Source organism: Lepisosteus oculatus, chromosome 7 (genome assembly GCF_040954835.1).
Source record: "Lepisosteus oculatus isolate fLepOcu1 chromosome 7, fLepOcu1.hap2, whole genome shotgun sequence".
Lineage (NCBI taxonomy): Eukaryota > Metazoa > Chordata > Actinopteri > Semionotiformes > Lepisosteidae > Lepisosteus > Lepisosteus oculatus.
In genome coordinates this window covers 21,227,895-21,247,204 of record NC_090702.1, presented here as the reverse complement: position 1 = coordinate 21,247,204, position 19,310 = coordinate 21,227,895, and the positions used below count along the sequence as shown (strand labels likewise).

At 38.3% G+C, this 19,310-nt stretch overlaps 1 protein-coding gene across 9 annotated transcripts in view; it reads right to left on the bottom strand.

Moving 5' to 3' along the window:
- Positions 1–4,514: 4,514 nt before the first annotated feature.
- osbpl8 (oxysterol binding protein-like 8) overlaps positions 4,515–19,310 on the bottom strand; it is a 120,379-nt gene continuing 105,583 nt past the window's right edge. For 7 of the 9 annotated variants that reach the window (XM_015352872.2, XM_069192269.1, XM_015352873.2 and 4 more), the window contains 13 exons: positions 18,327–18,511; positions 16,421–16,502; positions 14,941–15,039; positions 14,596–14,692; positions 13,842–13,940; positions 13,439–13,536; positions 12,584–12,673; positions 11,602–11,738; positions 9,920–10,105; positions 8,555–8,708; positions 8,052–8,157; positions 7,823–7,928; positions 4,515–7,670 (listed from right to left, as the gene is read on the bottom strand). In XM_015352872.2, the coding sequence (XP_015208358.1) occupies positions 7,535–7,670; positions 7,823–7,928; positions 8,052–8,157; positions 8,555–8,708; positions 9,920–10,105; positions 11,602–11,738; positions 12,584–12,673; positions 13,439–13,536; positions 13,842–13,940; positions 14,596–14,692; positions 14,941–15,039; positions 16,421–16,502; positions 18,327–18,511 (1,575 nt within the window). In that variant the 3' untranslated portion in view covers positions 4,515–7,534. The remainder of the gene's footprint in view (positions 7,671–7,822; positions 7,929–8,051; positions 8,158–8,554; positions 8,709–9,919; positions 10,106–11,601; positions 11,739–12,583; positions 12,674–13,438; positions 13,537–13,841; positions 13,941–14,595; positions 14,693–14,940; positions 15,040–16,420; positions 16,503–18,326; positions 18,512–19,310) is intronic. The other 2 variants (XM_015352875.2, XM_006633532.3) reach the window with 1 other exon arrangement.

Genomic DNA, 19,310 nt, shown 5'->3' with positions numbered 1-19,310 from the left:
CACTCATGTTGTGTTGTACCAGTGGTAATTTGGAAACTGGTCTTGTCAGGACACAGCAACGGTGTGCCTTCACCAATAAAAGGAGTACTCGAGCAATACATTTTTGAGAATATAGTTAAAAATTAATAGAGAAAACACCTAACCCCATGGTTTTCAAACTCTGGTACGCATACCACAAGTGGTACCACAAGTGGTGCGCGAAGCGCCCCCAGGTGGTATGCCAGATGACCCTGTAAATTTGTTGTGAGCGCTGAAAAATTGGGACGGGTTTTCATATTTTCTATTTTATTAAAATTAGTTTGAGTCAAATACACAGCCTACATACTACAATACAGCGCGGTATTACTTTGTTTACCATTGGCAAAAGAGCTGACACGTATCATGTGTGGAGAAAAAGCTGCTGAACAGCTCGACCTGCTGCCCCCTTCAAAAGACACAGTCACTCATAAAATTACTGATATAGCAGATGATGTCAAAAGTACGCTGATAGAGCGCGTTAAGATGAGCAGATGCTTTTCACTGCAATTAGATGAATCTGTAGATGCCAAATCTGTGATTTGGCCAATTTGCTAGTTTACGTTAGATACGTGTTTGAGGGTATGTCCCATGAGGACTTTATGTTTTGTAAGCTGCTACCAACAAGGACTACAGGAGAGTACATATTTCAGCTTCTGAATGAATGTATCGAAGAGAATGGCATCGACTGGATAAAATGTGTCGGAGTTTGTACAGACGGTGCTAGAGTGATGACAAGCCGATACAGCGGTGTTGCACGAATTATAGAGGTTGCTCCAGAAATGAAGTGGACACACTGCAGCATCGACCGCAAGGCCTTGGCAGTCAAGAAAATGCCTGAGGATTTAAAATCTGTTAGACTCTGTTGTGAATTCTATCAAGGCTCGACCAATGAATTTGCATCTGCTTTGCTTGTAGGTAGGTGGTAATTGGATGCTTTGGTTTGATCAGGGGTGGTACTTGGTCCAAAAAGTTTGAGAACCACTTACCTAACCTAATGAACTAACATAGTAACTCCTCCCTAAATGTAAGACTGTTTATTAGTGTAAAGGCTGAAAAGGCTGGGGTCAACTGATCAAAAGATCACAATTGAATATCTATGGTTGTGACCTTGCTGTTTTTGTACGTCACAGAATGACGTCACAGTCAGAAAAAGAAGGAGCTATATTGAAATATATTGAAACATCCACCCTGCCCGACCAGACAGACTCAGAAAACAAATTCCCCCCATTGTTTTCATCACATTCAGGAGTTCCGGTACTGAGTATGTTGCCAACTTCCTTGTAAATAATCATGTGATTATCTGAAAAAACAAGGCACTATATCTCGGAAACGAAAGCACAAATCGGCACAACCACAGCACTAACGAATGCGGTGGGTTTCGTCGTTTGTGCTGTTTGTAGGGGGGGCAATTTCACACAGCTCTGTCTCTGTTATGATAACATTGTTGGTAGTCTCACCTAATCGCAAGAAACAAGACTGAGTATGTGGGAGGAGATACTTTCCTCTCCAATTAAGACGTGTCCCGTCCTAGTCTCGGAGGACACCTGATCTTTCTGCGGGTTTTCATTCTTTTTATTCATTAAAATGCTTCAGACACACATCCTAATTTAAAGGACACAAAGCAGCTCTCCCCCCATCTTGAAATGGTGGAGAAGAGACATTGTGGTGAAATCGAGTTGTTAAACATATAAAGCGATAAAATATTATTTTTAATGTAATCTAACATAAAAGGGAAGCAGTGCTGACTGCAGCTGAATTCAATTCAATACTTTATTCCCAAGGCAGTGAGGATGATTGGAATTTGTCCCAGTGCAGCCCAGATAAAAAATAACAAAACACTTATACGTACATTAATCAATCAGTCTGTTCCACTTGTTTTTATATTCACTACCATTTACTACTTGCAACATCCAATACATTCGGAGGTGCCTAAAGTCCTCTAGATAGGTGCTTTTACTGCATGTGACGCTTTGAAACTTGTTCCCTCAGGGGAGAAGTTTAAAAAAGGGGTTGTCGGGGTGGAAGGGGTCTGTGGACACCTTCTTCGGCAGCTGTCACAAACAGAGGCAACAGACGGAAGATTGCGTCCCTCTGTTGCCTCTGTTGATTTTGGATACTCTGCATACAATTCTTACCAACTCTTTCCTCTGCTGAACAGTTGTATTGCCGCACCACACTGTTAAGATAAGATCAGTTTATTGGCCATATACAATTCTTGTATTAGGAATTTTTTTCGCATAACCCATCTTGCTCTCCATGAGACACACAAACAGGGAGAGATGCTTGGGATCAGAGTGCATGGTCAGCTACTTATATGGCGCCCCTGGAGCAGTTGGGCTGAAGGGCCTTGCTCAGGGGCCCAACAGGATATGAACCAGCAACCTTCAAGCCACAGGTGCAGATCCTTAGCCACAGAGCCACCACACTGCCTTATTGAGAAGGTGACCATCTACTGAAACAGTAACAACAAATAACACAATTAATAGGATTGGCTTTGAGAGACTGCATACTGTATGGCCTCAAATGTCTGCACCTTGTCCTCAGAACATAGGACAACTAATCACGTTATCTGTTTCATGTTCTATAGAGAAGCCTGAGTTAAAATAATGTAGTTATGAACCTTTTTAAAATCCTTAACGAAAGGATTATGTTTTGATTCATTATTTTGACTTTCAAGGTGGTGTTTGTTAATATTGAGGGAGATTCCCCATGAAAAGGCTTCAAATTAAAATAAATTCCACATCTTTCCAGAGGAGTGGAGGTTTCTTCACCAGTGTAGATCACTCTCAAACTCCTGTTTTCCCAACAGCCTGCATTCTTTGCTCCCTGTACTGAACTGCAATAAGGAGCTACACCAATGCAAACTCAATAGACTGGCCGCTTTCTATAGAAAAATAAAATCTTAGTGAATAAACTTTACAACAACTGCAAAACCGATTTTAGTAACTAACTGTTCATTGTAAAGGTTAAGAATGTAAACAATAATAAAAACAACATTTTCTATATTTTGGTATCACTCTCAGTGGAGATTGATTGTAACCTATTCATGATTACCTGAGGGTCCAGAAATAAGTGATTATACAAATTCAGAATAGACAAGCTCTAAGGGCATGTGTTCTTGAGTAGGAAGGACGGTCCTGGGTTGTTCATCTGGTCCAAAACATGTTGTACCACTTTTTCATCTCATGTGTGGTCTTTGTATGGTTTTGAAAAGCTAAAATGCTTGCAGAAGACTCATAAGACAGTAGTCTCCCACAGGGTTGTGTTAATTTAGCACTTCTTAATGTTGGAAGACCTTTGTCTGCTCTCCTCTTGACCTAAAGTCATGACCGACCTGGAAAAAATAAACTTGCATTGGAAGTCTGAGTTGAACATACAGTTGACCCAGCAAAACTGATGCCAGATGATCATCTCCTTCATGCTCTTCAGGTTTGCCTGTAAGAAGATGCCAGGGCAAGTCTGCCCACCACAGGACACACAAGGAAACTAAGGGGGATTACTGAGAGCAGCTGTCAAGGTCAATAGCTTCACTTCTCTCAAAAAGAAATAAATTCATTGCTATACAATATAATAATCTGTGCATTAATTACCTACCAGAAACCAAACAAGCAAGATGGACTAGATGATGGTCTAGTTTGGAAAATGTCTTCTATCTGTATTCTGGCTGTGTTATTCAGGCACCATTTATATTATTTTCCTTAGAAAGCTGTACAAGCTTGTAAGGAGAGAATTTCAGAAAAACCTATAATTGAAAACTGCTGAAGAAATGATATGTAAGTTCAATGATTTGTCATAGATTGCAGAAGGTTTTGAAATGTTTTATAGGAGAATGCAAAATGCAGGCAATGCTCTAATTTGCTGCTCCATGGTAGATTAATGGATTTCATCCTGCTAGATTTACTAAAAGATATACTATCTGAAATAATTATATAACCCTGTGTCACATGATGACAAGTGAGTCATGAGTATCAACAACTTAATAGCAGAAAGCTGAAAAAACATGTCCGACTGCTTTTACAGAGATGATAATATGTTGTCAACTATGTTGTTAAATGTACTTGCTCGCTCCATTTTAAAATAATTTGGATGTAAAGGATTATAGTAATGATGAAAATTGTCAAAACACCATTATTACATTTTCCATACCACCTGGGGACAAGAACAAGGCAGAGATGTATAATAATATTTCCGTAATCAATCATCAGGTCTTCAGGTCAATCCAATTTCAGCATGGGTGATTTAACATTTTCTCCAGTGTAAAGCAGACCATAGTACTCCATATACCAAAACATTTTAAAAGGTACAATCTTAGGACTACTGCAGCAGACAGACTCCACTTTTCATCACCCCAGCCCAATTTCAGCAGGAATATCTACGTCTTTTTTGAGTTATCAGAAACAATGCTGACAATATTTGAAGCATCAGTTTAATATAGTCTCATTAGCACATAATTGCAAAATTATGAAATGTGTCTACAGATCACATACTACTTTACATTGGTGTCCAAAACTCCAGTTTTATTAAATATTTTCCTCTAGACCTAGTGAATAGGTTTTCGGTTCAATACAAGCACTTGAAGAAAAGGAAGAACTTCACAATGTACAGTTAACAGATTTCAGTTTTATGTAAAATTACTATTTAAACTAACAGTAAGAACAATATTTAAACTTGGCAGTTCTTTGTCCCCTATATCAAACAAAGGTACAGGAAACAATGACATGATAATGCAGATGCAAACATTTATTTCAGTGATATGTTCAAGACGTACTGTTTGCTTACAAGAAGTGATGATGATTTCCAAATAAATATCACTGTTGAGAACAGATATGGGTCAGACTTTTACAGAAAATCAAGATCCCTCTTCATTTTCATGATCAGATCTACAGATGTTTAAAAAATACTGGTGGTGTAAAATTATTATTGACTATAAGCAAAGTACATTTGGAAAAAATACATAAAACAGCAAGGCAGGGTAAAAAAAAATGAACAAACTGATAGAACAAATATGTGAAAACTGAACGTACTCTCCCCCTCAGGGTGCCGTTTCAGATAACAGTGAAAAATATCTAATTAACAAAAGAAAATCAGGCTCCAATGGCAGGAATAACTGAGCAGAAATTCTGCATTGTACACGGACACATGGAGCAACTTTCTCATTCAGGAGACGTCTCTAAGGGGTTTTATGGCACAACCACTTGACAGACATTATTCATGAATCCTCACACACCCTACATCAATGCTTCCTGAAGGCACTGTTTGACAATAATTCATTGCACCACTCTACATTCTTGTTTTCTGCAGTGAGCAAACAGGTATTCACACATTAAAGACAACAGCCCTGCAGCAATGCACTGTGCTGTCAGCAACTCAGACCTACAAAGTGAGAGAGACTGGTAAACAGAAATATTTCTACTTCCTCCAAAAATGCTACTTTAAATACAGTATCAGTCTATTAACAGTTCTACTATATGTGTATGTTATTATGTCAATATAATGTTTTTGGCTTTTTCTAACAGATTTTTTCTATCAGATTATTGACATTTAGCATGTTAAGAATGGAATAAAGCATAAGGAGTGTGTCTTACAATTAGCTGCTACATTAAAACAAGTTAGATTATCCAGCTTAACTTGACATTTTCTATATTTTAACATCCTTACAACCGAATGGGGTAAATTCTACGTCTACATTGTAAAGGCATATTCTAAGAGCCCGCAGTATTTACTGTATGAACTATGACACAGAATAGTTACAGTCATGTTGTCATTCCGTCTTCTTAAAAAAGACCCAAAAATATGTAATGATGAGATCACCTTGAAGTCTTGTTTTTGGGATAGTTTTCATATCTATTGTTTTTATTGCTCTAAAAACCTAAACAAAGTTACTGAAAAATGTTTTGGAGCCGATTCTATAAGACTGTATTTGTTCCAATAATATCCAAGTCTCTAAACAAATCCCATGCAGAACAAAGTGATAATACTTCAGTTTTAAAAAATATCAAGTTATTATTTAATTTCACAACTGGCAGAACATCAAATAATAAAAAATAAAAAATGCTATTTTTTGCTCTTCCTTGATTTTTGGGACTTTGCAATGGATGCTTAAATTAATGTAAGTGAGCTGTTACATCTGCTGAATTATTTATTCCATTCTCAATGTGGTGTCAAGCTGAATGAAGTAAACAATGTTCAGAAATGCCTACAAAAGCATGTTTTTCAAGGCTAAAAGCAGAAAACTCTGGTCTGCAAAAACCAGGCAAAAGATACTGTATGATGGCAGCATCAAAAAGTAGCTTCTATGATAAGGATCCTGTTAAAAATTACAAAAGAAAATACTGCTTATACTACTCATTAATGTGTTCAAGCTGAAATTGAATGTTTCCGTTAGCAAATAACCTCTGTGGATACATGCTGTATCAGCAAGCTACAAAAAATAAAAGAAGTAATAATTTTCAGCCAAGATTTTTCAGTTTTTATTCTTTTTCTTTGTGGGGTCATGTATTAAGATGAAACCCACCAAAAATGTCACTCTATATTATTAAGAAATGTAAACATTTTTCTGCTGCTAAAATGAGGGGATACAAAGTAACAGTTTTAAAAGCTTTCATAGTTGTGTGATATTTTCACCTACAGTACCATCCTGTACTACAGGCAGGACTGAAAAAATAGATCCCTAAGGGTATTATAAGAACAAGTACAGTACTGTAAATGTATTCATGCTTGTCACCAAATATGGGATTCTGTTTTGAATAGCCTTAGGAAAACAGAGAAATCTGAAACTCCCAACTTGTATAACAGAAAGCATAAAATAAACTGGATGACTTTAAGTTTTTCTCATCCTTAGCTTTTCAAGTGAACCCGTAGAGGACCATACGAACAACAAAACTTCGAAACAGCAGGCCCTCGATGTACTGGTACTGTAAGAAGGTTTCTTTTTAAAAGAAATGAAACACAAAACAGGTTTCATTCACTTCCCCCCAAAAAAAAGAAAAGTCAAATTGGTGCCAATGGAAAACATCCTGTGGCCTAATGCTCACAATACTGTTAATGAAGGCCTAGCATGTTTCTTGGGTACCAGAGGCAGATCACATCTACAACTTAGCCAGAGGCATTTGCCTTTCATGCCAAGTGTAGCACATCCTTTAATTCCCACATACCAGCCAGTACCTTACATAAGGAGGCAGGATTTTGAAATTTTTAAGAGCTTCATTCACTACCATTTTCAGTCAAGAGGGCCATTCTCGGAACTAACTCAAGGCTCCATTAACAATTCCATGTAGACCAATAGCTACCCTCTTGGCAGTGAAATATACGGAATGTTCAGGTATTATTACAGTGAGAAGGACATAACAAAATTCCAATGTTGGTGGAATGACTCTTGTATCCACATCCTCAGATATGTTTATTTTTGTGTTTTTAACTCGCGTTGTGTTTCAAACATTTACGATTCGCTCTCCCCAGTCTGTATCTCCTGCGTGTTCATTTCAGCGGAAATGCCCCGGAGCTGGGCGACACTGGGCTACTTGAAAATGTAATTGATGAAGATTTGGATGAGGATGAGGAAGAAGATGATGACGTAATCCCGCTGCTGCAGGAAGCTGCTCTCGGACGGAGGCTGGCTAGCGAACGCTCGGCTGCGCAGGGCGGTGATACTCCTGAACAAGAAAAGAGAAGACAAATAATGAAACGAACAACTCCAGAAGACAACTTTAGAAACTGCCAACATTAACAACTGACAACCTTGAAGATTTGTGGAAAAAGGCTACCCCTAGCCCATGCTTCTAACATTACAATAGTGTTATCATACCTGTTGATTTCCTCTTGTGTTTGTTTAATGGAGTCAATGGCACTTTGAAGATCATTGAGGTCTGTTCCTTTTTTCCTTAACCGTGCGTTATGCTTGGTTTTATGTCCTGAAACAGAGGTGATTACTGCAGGTAAGACAAAATTACATTTGCCAAGCCTGGAAACAAGCAAACAGGATTTGATCCTGCCTTAGGAAGAGGTGCTGTCTTTAACTCGAGTGAGTTACTTACTTTCACTTCCCGACGAATCGTGTCGATCGGGTTCAGGAGATGAGCAGCCACTCTCTGCGCTTTTGGGCTGCTCGCTTTGCTTCCGTTTCCTTTTGGGAACAGTGACCTGTGACGCCAAGGTGGCCCAAATAGAAACACGTATTAAAAAAAGCCGCCACGTCTCTAAAAGCTGTGAAAAAGACACGCATGCGGACTGCAAGATGAGCTTTGCTGCAAAGCGTGAAGGCGTGCTCGCAAGTCAGTGGGGTGCTGTTGTGCACTGATCAAAAAACAGGTGAAAAATGCTTCTGTAAAAAAATAGACAAAGAAGCATATTTTCATGCCATTGAGCCAAAGTATGCTTATCTGCATACAAAAAAAAACATTTACACAAAATGAAACATGAATTTGTTGATTAACACAGATAAAGAAGCTGCATGATTGCTCTGGTCATGAATTTGGCACAGCATGGGCAACAGAAAGACTGAAGCAAAGGCTCTTGCCAGTAAAATGTGCCAACCTACCTGACATTTGCAATTCTCCCTCCTTGCCCCTTGGTTACTGAGACTAATTACACTGCCTGAACGTACCATTGGTGTCCGGTGCCTGACTTTAGTCTGGATCCAGCCATCTTTCTCAAACTGAACCATATCATTCAGAGGGTCCCAAGGTCGCGTGCTGCAGGCACAACAACAAGTGATGAACACAATGCGACAGGACTACCATGAATACCATGAGCCTCAGCAAACTCCACGAATACTTAGTGCTTAGCTGTTCATTTTACTTTTCCATTCATGAATGTTTGCAACTGCGTAGAGCCGACAAGAGAAGGTCCAATCAGAAGAGTCCACAATGCATTGCCAGGCAGTGCCTTCATTTTTTTCACGTCAGCCAAACGAGTGTGGTGAAAAATGGGGCACAAGTGAAGCCCACATTTTGAAAATCAGCACATATACTGTATGTGGCCTGAGTTAGTAAACCACATTCTCACATATTTGATGATGTGACTTCTAGAATTACATTTATGTTAAACATAAAAAATCAAGTTGTACCTCAATAAAAACAGACATTTTTAACAGAAATTAACTATGTTACCGTCACTGAATTTGACTAAATAGAAGAAAGACATCAATAATGCAACAAATGTTACCTACCATATACACAGCTGTATAAGAATGTAATATATTATAGTAACACACATACTGCAGCTTGATACAATTTTCTGACATGTTTACAAAACAGCTTTTTGTCCAGTTAAAATCCACTAGATGTCGCTCTTAACACAGGCTGTAGTACACATAGTTGTAGCAGAATATGCACCCAATAAAATCCCATTCAAATGGAAAGTGATTTTTTCAGTTATCAGATGTATTTGATAATAAGCAGGACAGCATCACCCCCTGTAAATATGTGTAAAACACGTCTGATCGGAAGAAATGCTAAATGTAAATATTGTATACACAAGTTGTTGGGCGTAATATGTGTAGAGACAAAAATGTTAGGAAATTTAACAATGTATATAATTAGTTATTAAAGATTTAAGTTTTAGTATTAAGTTCTAAGCTAGAAGCCATACAGTTTATTACTAAGAGGTCAGGTGATGACAAGTTAGAATACTCCAAACAATGGCTCCTAACCACAGTCCTCAAACTCTGCAGTCCAGCAGATTTGTTGAATGATATCATGTATAAAGAAGTTTCACACACAGCAGGGGGTTAAACCTGTAAAATCAATATGGATTAATTTGAGCATTTTAACCCATCTTAACAGGACAGGCTGCTGCCCTAGCAAAACTGCTGGACTGTAGCCCCTGAGGTCCGGGGTTAGGAAACCCCCGTTGTTGTCATCTGTGAGGCATTCATTGTCAGTCTGTGCCTGGCACCACGTACTCTGCATATCTGTAATGCCACTCTCCTGTTATGGGGTCTTGCTCAAAGAGAGAGGGGGTCCACTCCTCACACTTGGCCTTTCGCTCTCGAGCGGACTTTCTCTGGGCCTCCTCAAGGATGTACTTCTCATTGGTGGCCTCTGTCTGGTCTTTGTTGTTTATGGCGCGGGTCACATGTTGCCAAAGCCTAATCAAATGATGCAGGAAAAAAAATAATAGAAGCCTTTTATGAACTGTTACTTCATAAGATAGAATGGGCACATAGGAAAGGGAAAGGCAGATGTCACGGGGTTTTAGGCCCATACCATGCCTGTAAACAGATGCAGGGTATTTCTTCAGATAGAAAAAAACACAAGCTATAGGTATAAGATGGAAAAAAACATATGTCATTTCTATGTTGTATATTAATTTGGTGGTATATAAATATTCTTAACACTGTGCTTTTTGAGGATTTTTTTTGTCAGCCTGACTGATGCTTAGACCCTTGATCCATCTAGCTCAGGTTCATAAAAACATAAGGAAAGTTACAAATGAGAGGAGACCATTCGGCCATCAACCCTGTTTGATAGTCAGTAGTTAACTGATCTATTGATCTCAACCAGCTGTTTCTTGTAAGAACCCAGGGTATCGACTTCAACAACATAACTGGCTAGCTTGTTCCATGTGCCCTCAGCCCTTTGGGTAAAGACGTGCCTCATGTTCTCAGTTTTACGTGACCTTCAACACAGTTTCCACTTGTGTCCTTTGGTTCATGTTTTAATGTTTATTTTGAAGATATTTATTGGGCTGGGTGTGTTGACGATGATTTTGCATACCTGTATCAGGTTGTAATCGTCTCTGTTCAAGACTAAAATAGCTCTGTTCTTTCAGCCTGTCACTGTGGGACTCTCTCAAGTCCCAGAATGTATCTGGTTGCTCTTCTCCAGACTGATACCTGAGCAGCAATATTTTTTCCTCTGCACAAGTGATCCTTTTGATTTACAGTGCTACATCTCCACCTCTTCCATCTCTCCTTTTTATAGAAGAAGGCACTTCTCCCTGGATTGCTGTTTACCCAATAATGCTGTATTATTTACGATCACCTTCTGCTAGGCATTTTCCTCAGATTCTAATTTACAATAATCACCTGCCACTGTATTAACTTCTATTTTTTGTATTATGTTTTTAATGCTCTTGGCATTCAGGTATGAACATTTATGTGATTCCTGTATTTAGTGGATCCTAAGTACCAAATCCTCTGAATCTCAGCTGTGGCACTCAATTGAGCCACAGGGACTAAATGCACTTCACCAGTCAAGCTTTCCATTCTGGCACAATAATGACCCCTGCTGGGCTGCTGCTGCCAGTACAGAGATGTCCTTTAGAGACGCACTTTGGTGCTAACTGCACCGTGAAGCACCAAGGGGCTTGCAGTTGTCAAGCTGACAGATGCCTCACTGCTCTGACAGGTGAGCATGTTGGACGAGTGTGGCCCAGATTCTTCGCGTACTTATAAAATTATTTAGAAACTTTATGGATTTTCTGTACACGGTCGGTACTGTCAGAAATGTTAGAAAAGCCAGTATCATGAAGTCCATGTAAATGAAATCTGTAGAGTGAAACCTGCAGGGATGGTAAGCCTGGCAGAAGCACTGCTGTCAGTTCCCTCTCAGTGAAAGCACAAAAAAAAACGAGAGCTCTTACTTTTCTGACTCCCAGTCACCCTGCTCTTCTGGCGATACTGTGCATCTAATCAGCCTGTTCTGCCTCAGTTCAGGGGTGGGGTCCCAGAATGTTTCAGAGATGCCTGTCTTCTTGTCATTGATGAAGATTTCACTATCCTTAATTAACGACAGACATTGAAAATGTGTTTTCCCTTGTTTGTATCCAGCAGGTATAAAGCACATACAGTAGGAAGCAGATCCGCTACAGTACTATGCTAAAGCTACATGAGGAATGACAACTTACAATTTACAATGTGTAATTCCTAAAACAAACCAACCTGATCACAAACATTCGCCACTAACATTTGGTATAACAAGGTTTCATAGTGGAAATTTTGTTTCAGATTCCTGGTTGCCTCAAAGAATTAATATTCCTTCCACAAATAGTAATGCAAATTACATGTTAGCTGCAAGCTGATTAATCTGTCCCCCCTCTGCCCTTAGCTTAAATTGAATGCATAAAGAAAAAGATTGATCACAGGCAGGACATGGTGATCTGATGGTCTAAAATAGCTGTACCACTGTCTGCTCATTGCTAAGCTTTACTGATTCTACTGATAGGAACTGATGAGAAGAATAATGCCAGCAAACATTATTTCATAAGCCAAAAACCCATTATAGAGGATATATTATAGAGACCATATATATTAAAACTTTGCTGACGTAGTCAAAAGAAATTTGTATTTATATTCTTTCGGAGGCACCTATAATCAAATGATGGCCCTTTCCAATTGTATGAATTTTTGCAAAATTACACTTTCCATAACCTTGGTCTCAATAGGATACAGAGGGTGCAGTCTTTCCTAATTCATACTGGATGAACGCTAGCATTTATTTGTTCTATAATTCATATAATTCAATGTTAAACCTACCCCTTGTGCTCATTTCCTCTCAGGATTCTGTAGGTTTTGAAAAGACCTATTCTCATTGTTTTTCTCAGCATACACAATAAATGTACTTACCCAGTGTCCGTCCAGTGTAGCCAGCACTTCTTTCCCAAGTTTTATTTTCCCAGATACTTGATTTACACTGTCACTGCTGCCTAAAAATGGCTTTAAAAATAATCCAGTTATTATCTTGGCAAATTAAACAGTACCAGCACAATCATCAAAAGTGGCATAAGGCACCGTGGAAATACTACAGTTTGTAATAATTTAAATTGTTACATGATCCTAGATAAAAAAAAAACTGGATTCAGGTTTTTAGATGTGGCAAAATTTGTGTACAATTAAAATTTAGGCAATTTTTGTACAATTAGGCAATTTTACTGGATTTTCTGCACAAGTTGGAGATTTTAGAATGGTACTTGCCAGTTTCATGAAGTCCTGTAAAGTTCACATGAATTAAATCTGTGGGTTTACTAAAGGTTTTGCTCAAATGTAATTCACAGTTCACATCACGAGTCATCTTCTTACTTGTTTCATATTTGTCCTAGGTTCAAATATTTCATCTGGCCCCATTTAAATGTGTATTTGCAGCACTAGACTACTATGCCAGTACAAACAGCTCATTGCTGAGCATTGCAAGGAAGGTATAATGAGCACCACACCAGGCCTTTCTCCCCAGAGGAAGGCAATAAGACCTCTCAGACTGGGCAAGTCTCTTCTGCGGCTCTGTATTCTGAGGCTGCCAGCCACCGCTGCAGTATCACCTCAGCAAGAGCAAAATATGAAGGAGGGAAAGCAGTCTAACTTATTCATGGTAGAATTCCCTTTGCAGCACAAATGTGTCAGATCTTCACCTATGTCTTCAAGCTTTAAACAGATTGAATAGCAGACTGGGGAAAAAACATTCTAGCTGAGCAAACTTCCAATTACCTTCAGCTTGAATTCAAGAACAGCACTGTATCCTGTTTTCTCACAGGTGATGTTTATTTGGCCTCCAAGCTCCAGGGTCATCGTACCATAAAGAATTCCTAGAAGGGAACTGTGCATTAAAAAGACTCTTCATATATTAATGGACATGAACACAACACAATGCAATCTTATAGAGAAAAAGCACAATACAATTCATTAGAGTGTGAAACAGAGTGAAACATTAGAGCAAAGGGGATTTTTTTTTAATTCCGGAGTCAGGATGTTAAAACCCTTTTAACAAAGTTAAAAGTTCCAACAGTTGAAATTCAGGTCAAACTTGAAATGAACAGCAGGAGGAAGAGGATAGATACTATACGCAACTAAGCAATACTGTAGCTATCTGAAAAAAGTGGAACAGATCTACCTTTGCAATGTGCATATGGCATATTCATTATGTAATCCTCTCCTCTGTTCAGGAAAGTGAGTCTGGCTTCTCCATCCAGTATGGCAGATAAGGAGTTACCTGCAACAGGAAATGAGAAGATAGCCTTATTAAGATGTAAGAGAAATATTTAAAACATGTACTGGAAGTGTACCTGGATTGCAGCAGCAGATCACAGTTTAAGTTAACATCACTCATGTATCACTGCATGTGAAATGTGTTAACAAATTACATGAATGTAAACATACATCGGTTCAGACTTAAAGGACTACAAAAATGAGAATTGGACAACAAAGGAGTAGTTAATCCACTTATTAGGTGGGTAAGCAATATTGCTATTTATCCAGTGTTTTTCCTACAACTGTGATGTACATACACGGCATGTTTCTGAAATTCAACTGGCAAGACAAATAAAAAGTAAACAGGCCTAATAATTCAATTTGATAAATAAAGACATGCATCACCAGTACGTTAATGGAAATAACCAATTTTTAGTAAAGGACACAGTGGACCATTGTGAACTTATTACATTTTTCAGAAATTGCACAAATAATTGCCATATAGCAAAATAAAAAATACTGACAGATAGGCATAACGATCTAAAGAGGATTTCTACGTATTTCAGAAAGCGATTGAAATTACAATGACTATTCACATCTTGGTGTGATTTGAAGGGAAGCGGGCAGAAGACTGCCATGTGTGCACACAAACACAGACGTGTTTCAAATGCACTCACCATAAAACTTTGACTTGGCCAGGATGCTGCCACTGAGGCAAAACCCATCTTTTCTGTTACTTACATAGAAGGCAGACACAGGAGGGTGATGGGATACCTGTGCAAAAGAACACATTGTGATCACAGACTTCAACACCGTCCCAGAATCATCACACAGCCTGGTCATCAAACAATTCTTCTTTCCTCCAGCTCCACTGGCATATGGTAACCACTGGTTACCAACTCCACTGGTAACCACATCACCTTTGGTCCCTTTCAATCATATACATGTAGTTTAGAATAAACTTACAAATGTCTCTAACACCCACAACTACACAATGAAACATTTCTTGGTGTACACCTTACCTGTTCACCAATATAGAATGTTTTGCTATTGGTTTTTGGATGAATCCATAGACATCTGTATGTTTCACCAATAATGGGATTATAAGGTTTCTTGAGGCCCTAGAAAAAAAAGGGAATAAAAAGGATATAAATCCAAAGATCTAGAAACAGAAAAAGCAGGTTACCCAATAAAAACATTATGGATAACGCACACAGCACATGTATCAATACTCTTTACTGGAAGCCCTTGAAAGCCCCTCATACAAATACAGCACACCTTCAGGGATTCATTAAAAATATGAAAAGTATCAACCACAACCACAAGAGTAAAGCATCTGCAGTTTATTAACAGCAAAAATATTAACAGCAGTTCTGATAATTCATCCATCCCTCATCAGTGAAACAAAATGTTCATTACCATCTGAAAAGCGAAAGGACTTCTTCTCTAAAGAAAGTCTCAAACATTTCAAAAATTGGTGAAAAGTACAGACATAATTATATTATATACATGCATTGGTAAAATGTCCTTGAATTTCACAGGATCTTTTAAGATAGTAACAGAAACAGAAACAGAGATTATATCATGTTTTTTGGGGTGAGAGTATACTACAAGGGCGCTCACCCTGCAGTACATGTGGGTCCTAATGCCCCACTATAGTGACGGGGACACTATACTGCAAACAGGTGCCGTCCTTCGGATGAGACGTAAAACCGAGGTCCTGACTCTCAGTGGCCATTAAAATCCCAGGGCGCTTCTCGAAAAGAGTAGGGGTGTTACCCTAGAATCCTGGCCAAATTTCCCATAGGCCCTTACCAATCATGGCCTATCTATGGCCAATATATGAATTGGCTTCATTACTCTGCTCTCCTCCCCACTGATAGCTGATGTGTGTTGAGTGTTCTGGTGCACTATGGCTGCCGTTGCATCATCCAGGTGGAGCTGCACATTGGTGGTGTTCCCCATTACATGTAAAGCGTTTTGAGTGGAGTGTCCAGAAAAGCGTAAGCAATTATAATTAAATTATTATTATTAAATAAAACAAACATAACAAGCATAACTATATCTATATCTATAGCATAACTAAATGATAAAATACATCCATCCATCCAATGTATCCAATGCCTCTGAGCTCATAAACTGTTCTCTGTATAAGCATATGAGGGCTTATTTTGTAAATCCACTGTTGTCTTTTATATCTTTGTGAATTATCAATATAATTTCAGTCTTGACTACATCCTCCTAATAGCATTGGAGCTGTAATGCACTAATGTTTTTAATTCTCAGACTGGTATCTGACTTGCTATTTACAATTTTTCCCTGTAAACATGAAACATCATTTTTCTATATTGCAGGTCCCCTGAATAAGGGGGTCTATTAAATGATAAAGAACAACACTAATAATTAGTAATTATTAACACTCTCAAACAAAAGCAATTCAGCGTGGCAACTAAAGGGATGTGATAAGAGAACGGGAGGAAATTCTACATTTAAAAAAATTACCTTTGGCTTTTTGTAAAATCCAGACAAATACCACTTCACAACTTTTTTCATTCGGTTGTATGCATTTTCTTCCACAGCAGCTCTACAAACAAAATCCATGACAAATCAGTTTTAATTATTGTATCACTGTTCTTGCTTGCATTTAGCTAAACTTTGTGAAACCCAATACACATTTTCATGAATATTGTGACATGGAATGGTTAGCTAACACAAAGCAAAAGTAATAAATCATTATAGGCGCTAGCCGCTTTTACGAAATGTTAAATATATTAACTATACCAGCTACCCCACTTTCTGTTCCTCAGAATTTCTGACACACAAAACCCACCCTGTATTCAGCTTCATTGGTATGATCCTTTCCATAGCTAACAACATAGGAAAAAGCTTTTTCTATATGCCAGTGCACATACTGCGCTTAATGGAGAAGTTATTTATAAGAGTGCGAAAAATGGAGAAGAGCAGCATTTTTGATACTGTAAAGATTCCTTCAAAACATCCCATATTCCATTTATAATTATGATTTTTCCATATGGTCTATTTATAATTTATGTTTCAATTAGAGCAATATAAAAGCAACTAGACAAAACTAAACTATCCTGAATTTCAAGTACATTCAGAACTAGATCTGAACAGACATTAATACAACTGATCATAACTTACTTTTTTATATATTGGGGAATACAACAGGTAAAAGACAACAGGCAACAACCATGAGTGGGGTTATCACTACTCAACTAAGCAGTAAGGAATAGCAAACATGTGAAGCCCTTCTATGTTTAGTTTTATTCTAATTAATGCCTTAAATACAGCAGGTTGTGTACGGTAAGGACTAAACAAATGTTTATGTTATTTATTAATCAAAGATCACAAAACACTCGGGGGATGCTGGTATCCTTGCTAATAAAAGCAATTATATTGTCAGCAGTAATTTCATGGTATCCTTACTCAGTGTGCACTCTCTGATCAAGAGAAAGAGAAACCTCTTTATCATCGTGAGCAGAAAATTGAAGAGAATCTAATAAGAGGTGATGTGACATTTCTGCCTAGGGTTCAAATATATCAATGAATCCTCCTTATTACAGACAACGGACAGTCTTAATTTGGTTATTTTCCAACATAATGCTATTGATTTAGTTTTTGAATGCAACTAATTTAGATTTTGTGTTCATTAATACATCTGATATAATAATAAGCAAATACACTGGAATGTATTTTTCCAACTTTTCAGCTAAAATTATTTTAGCCAATGCTGAAAAAGTTTGGAAAATCATTTTTTCTTATCCCTGGGAAGGCTGTTTCATACAAACCCTGTACCACCACATACTTGAACGTGATAAGGCAATTATTCGTATTTGCAAAAATTTAAAGTGCTTGTTTGAATGTTTGGTAAAGGAAGCTGAGTGAACAACAGTACGTTTATAAAATGACTACTGTATGTATTCAGGTGTGGTTTAGCCACAGACACCAGCTGGGCACAGAGTGTAGCCCACAGATCAGTTCGAATTCACTCAAAAGATCAAGTTTGGACCCAGTATATGCGGTAATGAGAGCACATTACTGGAATGTCCCCTTGACATTTCCATCTCTGCTGGTGGGACAAACAGCTGTGCAGCCATTGGCTTCCTGTCACTATTTATCTATTTATCTTTCAGGGAAATAAGGCATCTTAATTTATACACACATCTACGATTCTAAGTATCTCATGTTTGATAAGGCTAATAAAGAATCCCAGTTGCTTAGCTTTTCAAAACTTGAACTCAATAACTGGTGCTGCTAACACAGAAAGCAACAAGAAGTTTCTTTAGATTTTAACTGACGACAACAAGTGTCCCGGACGCAGAAGTCTGTTTTCTCAGAAGACTACAGACTGTATTTCTGCTATCCATTAGGGTACGGAAGTACTCACTCAGAGAGGAAGTCTGCATGGTAGTAGTAATCGGAAAGCTTGTCCAGGAAGGAGCGAGGCTCCAGGATGAAGGTGGGCAGCACTACCTTGGATAGGTCCATGCCTGGACGAACCTGCTTGAGCAATGTCCATATCAGACTCTTGTTTTCCTCTGACACTGTCTCTGTCTGTGAAGCCTCTCCAGCCTGTGCACGATACAAAACCAGAAAACTATAGATGGAGAAGCAGCAATTGTGTATTGTACCCCACCAGCACAGAACATCATTTAATCTTCTGGAATCGGATTTTCTTTTACTGCTTTAGGTTCTATTGAGTTTCAGTTTCAGTTGTGGTGACTGATAAATAGTAGCAGCACTGCACTGAGTTTTGAATGATTTCTTTAGCTTAGTGACTATACTGTGTTTGTGTGCACTATACTTAGCGTGTTAACCTGCCATCCTCAATCAGAACCACAGACATTCACCATCTTTCCAGAAGAAAGTGAAAACCCATCTTTTCAGGATGTACTGTACCTATCTCCACATGTTTGTGACCAACCCTCCTTACTGACTATGCTCTTATGGTACTTCTTCCTGTCTGAAGCAAAACTGAAGCTTCTTAGCACCGTGTAACATCCAAGCACTTAATTAATGGTGTGCTTACTGTTTTATGCATTTTTATTATATTTTATGCTATTTGGGGCTATTTAAGCATCCTTTGCATTGTAATGAGGTGTGATTGTAAGTCGCTTTGGATAAAAGCGTCTGGGAAATAAATGCATGTAATTTAAATGTAATTGATGTTTCAAATAGTGAAATGTGGTTGATGAGTTGAGGTGCTGGTTAAATGTAAACTTCACCCAGCTGAGTGGGCCTCGACAAGTGCTAATTAAAAAGCATCCATTTTAATCAACCTGAATCCACCGTAAGCTCACTGAAGCCACATTAAGTCTGTAATGTACTCCATTTTTTACAGAACCATAAGATGTATGAAGTCACAAGTCTT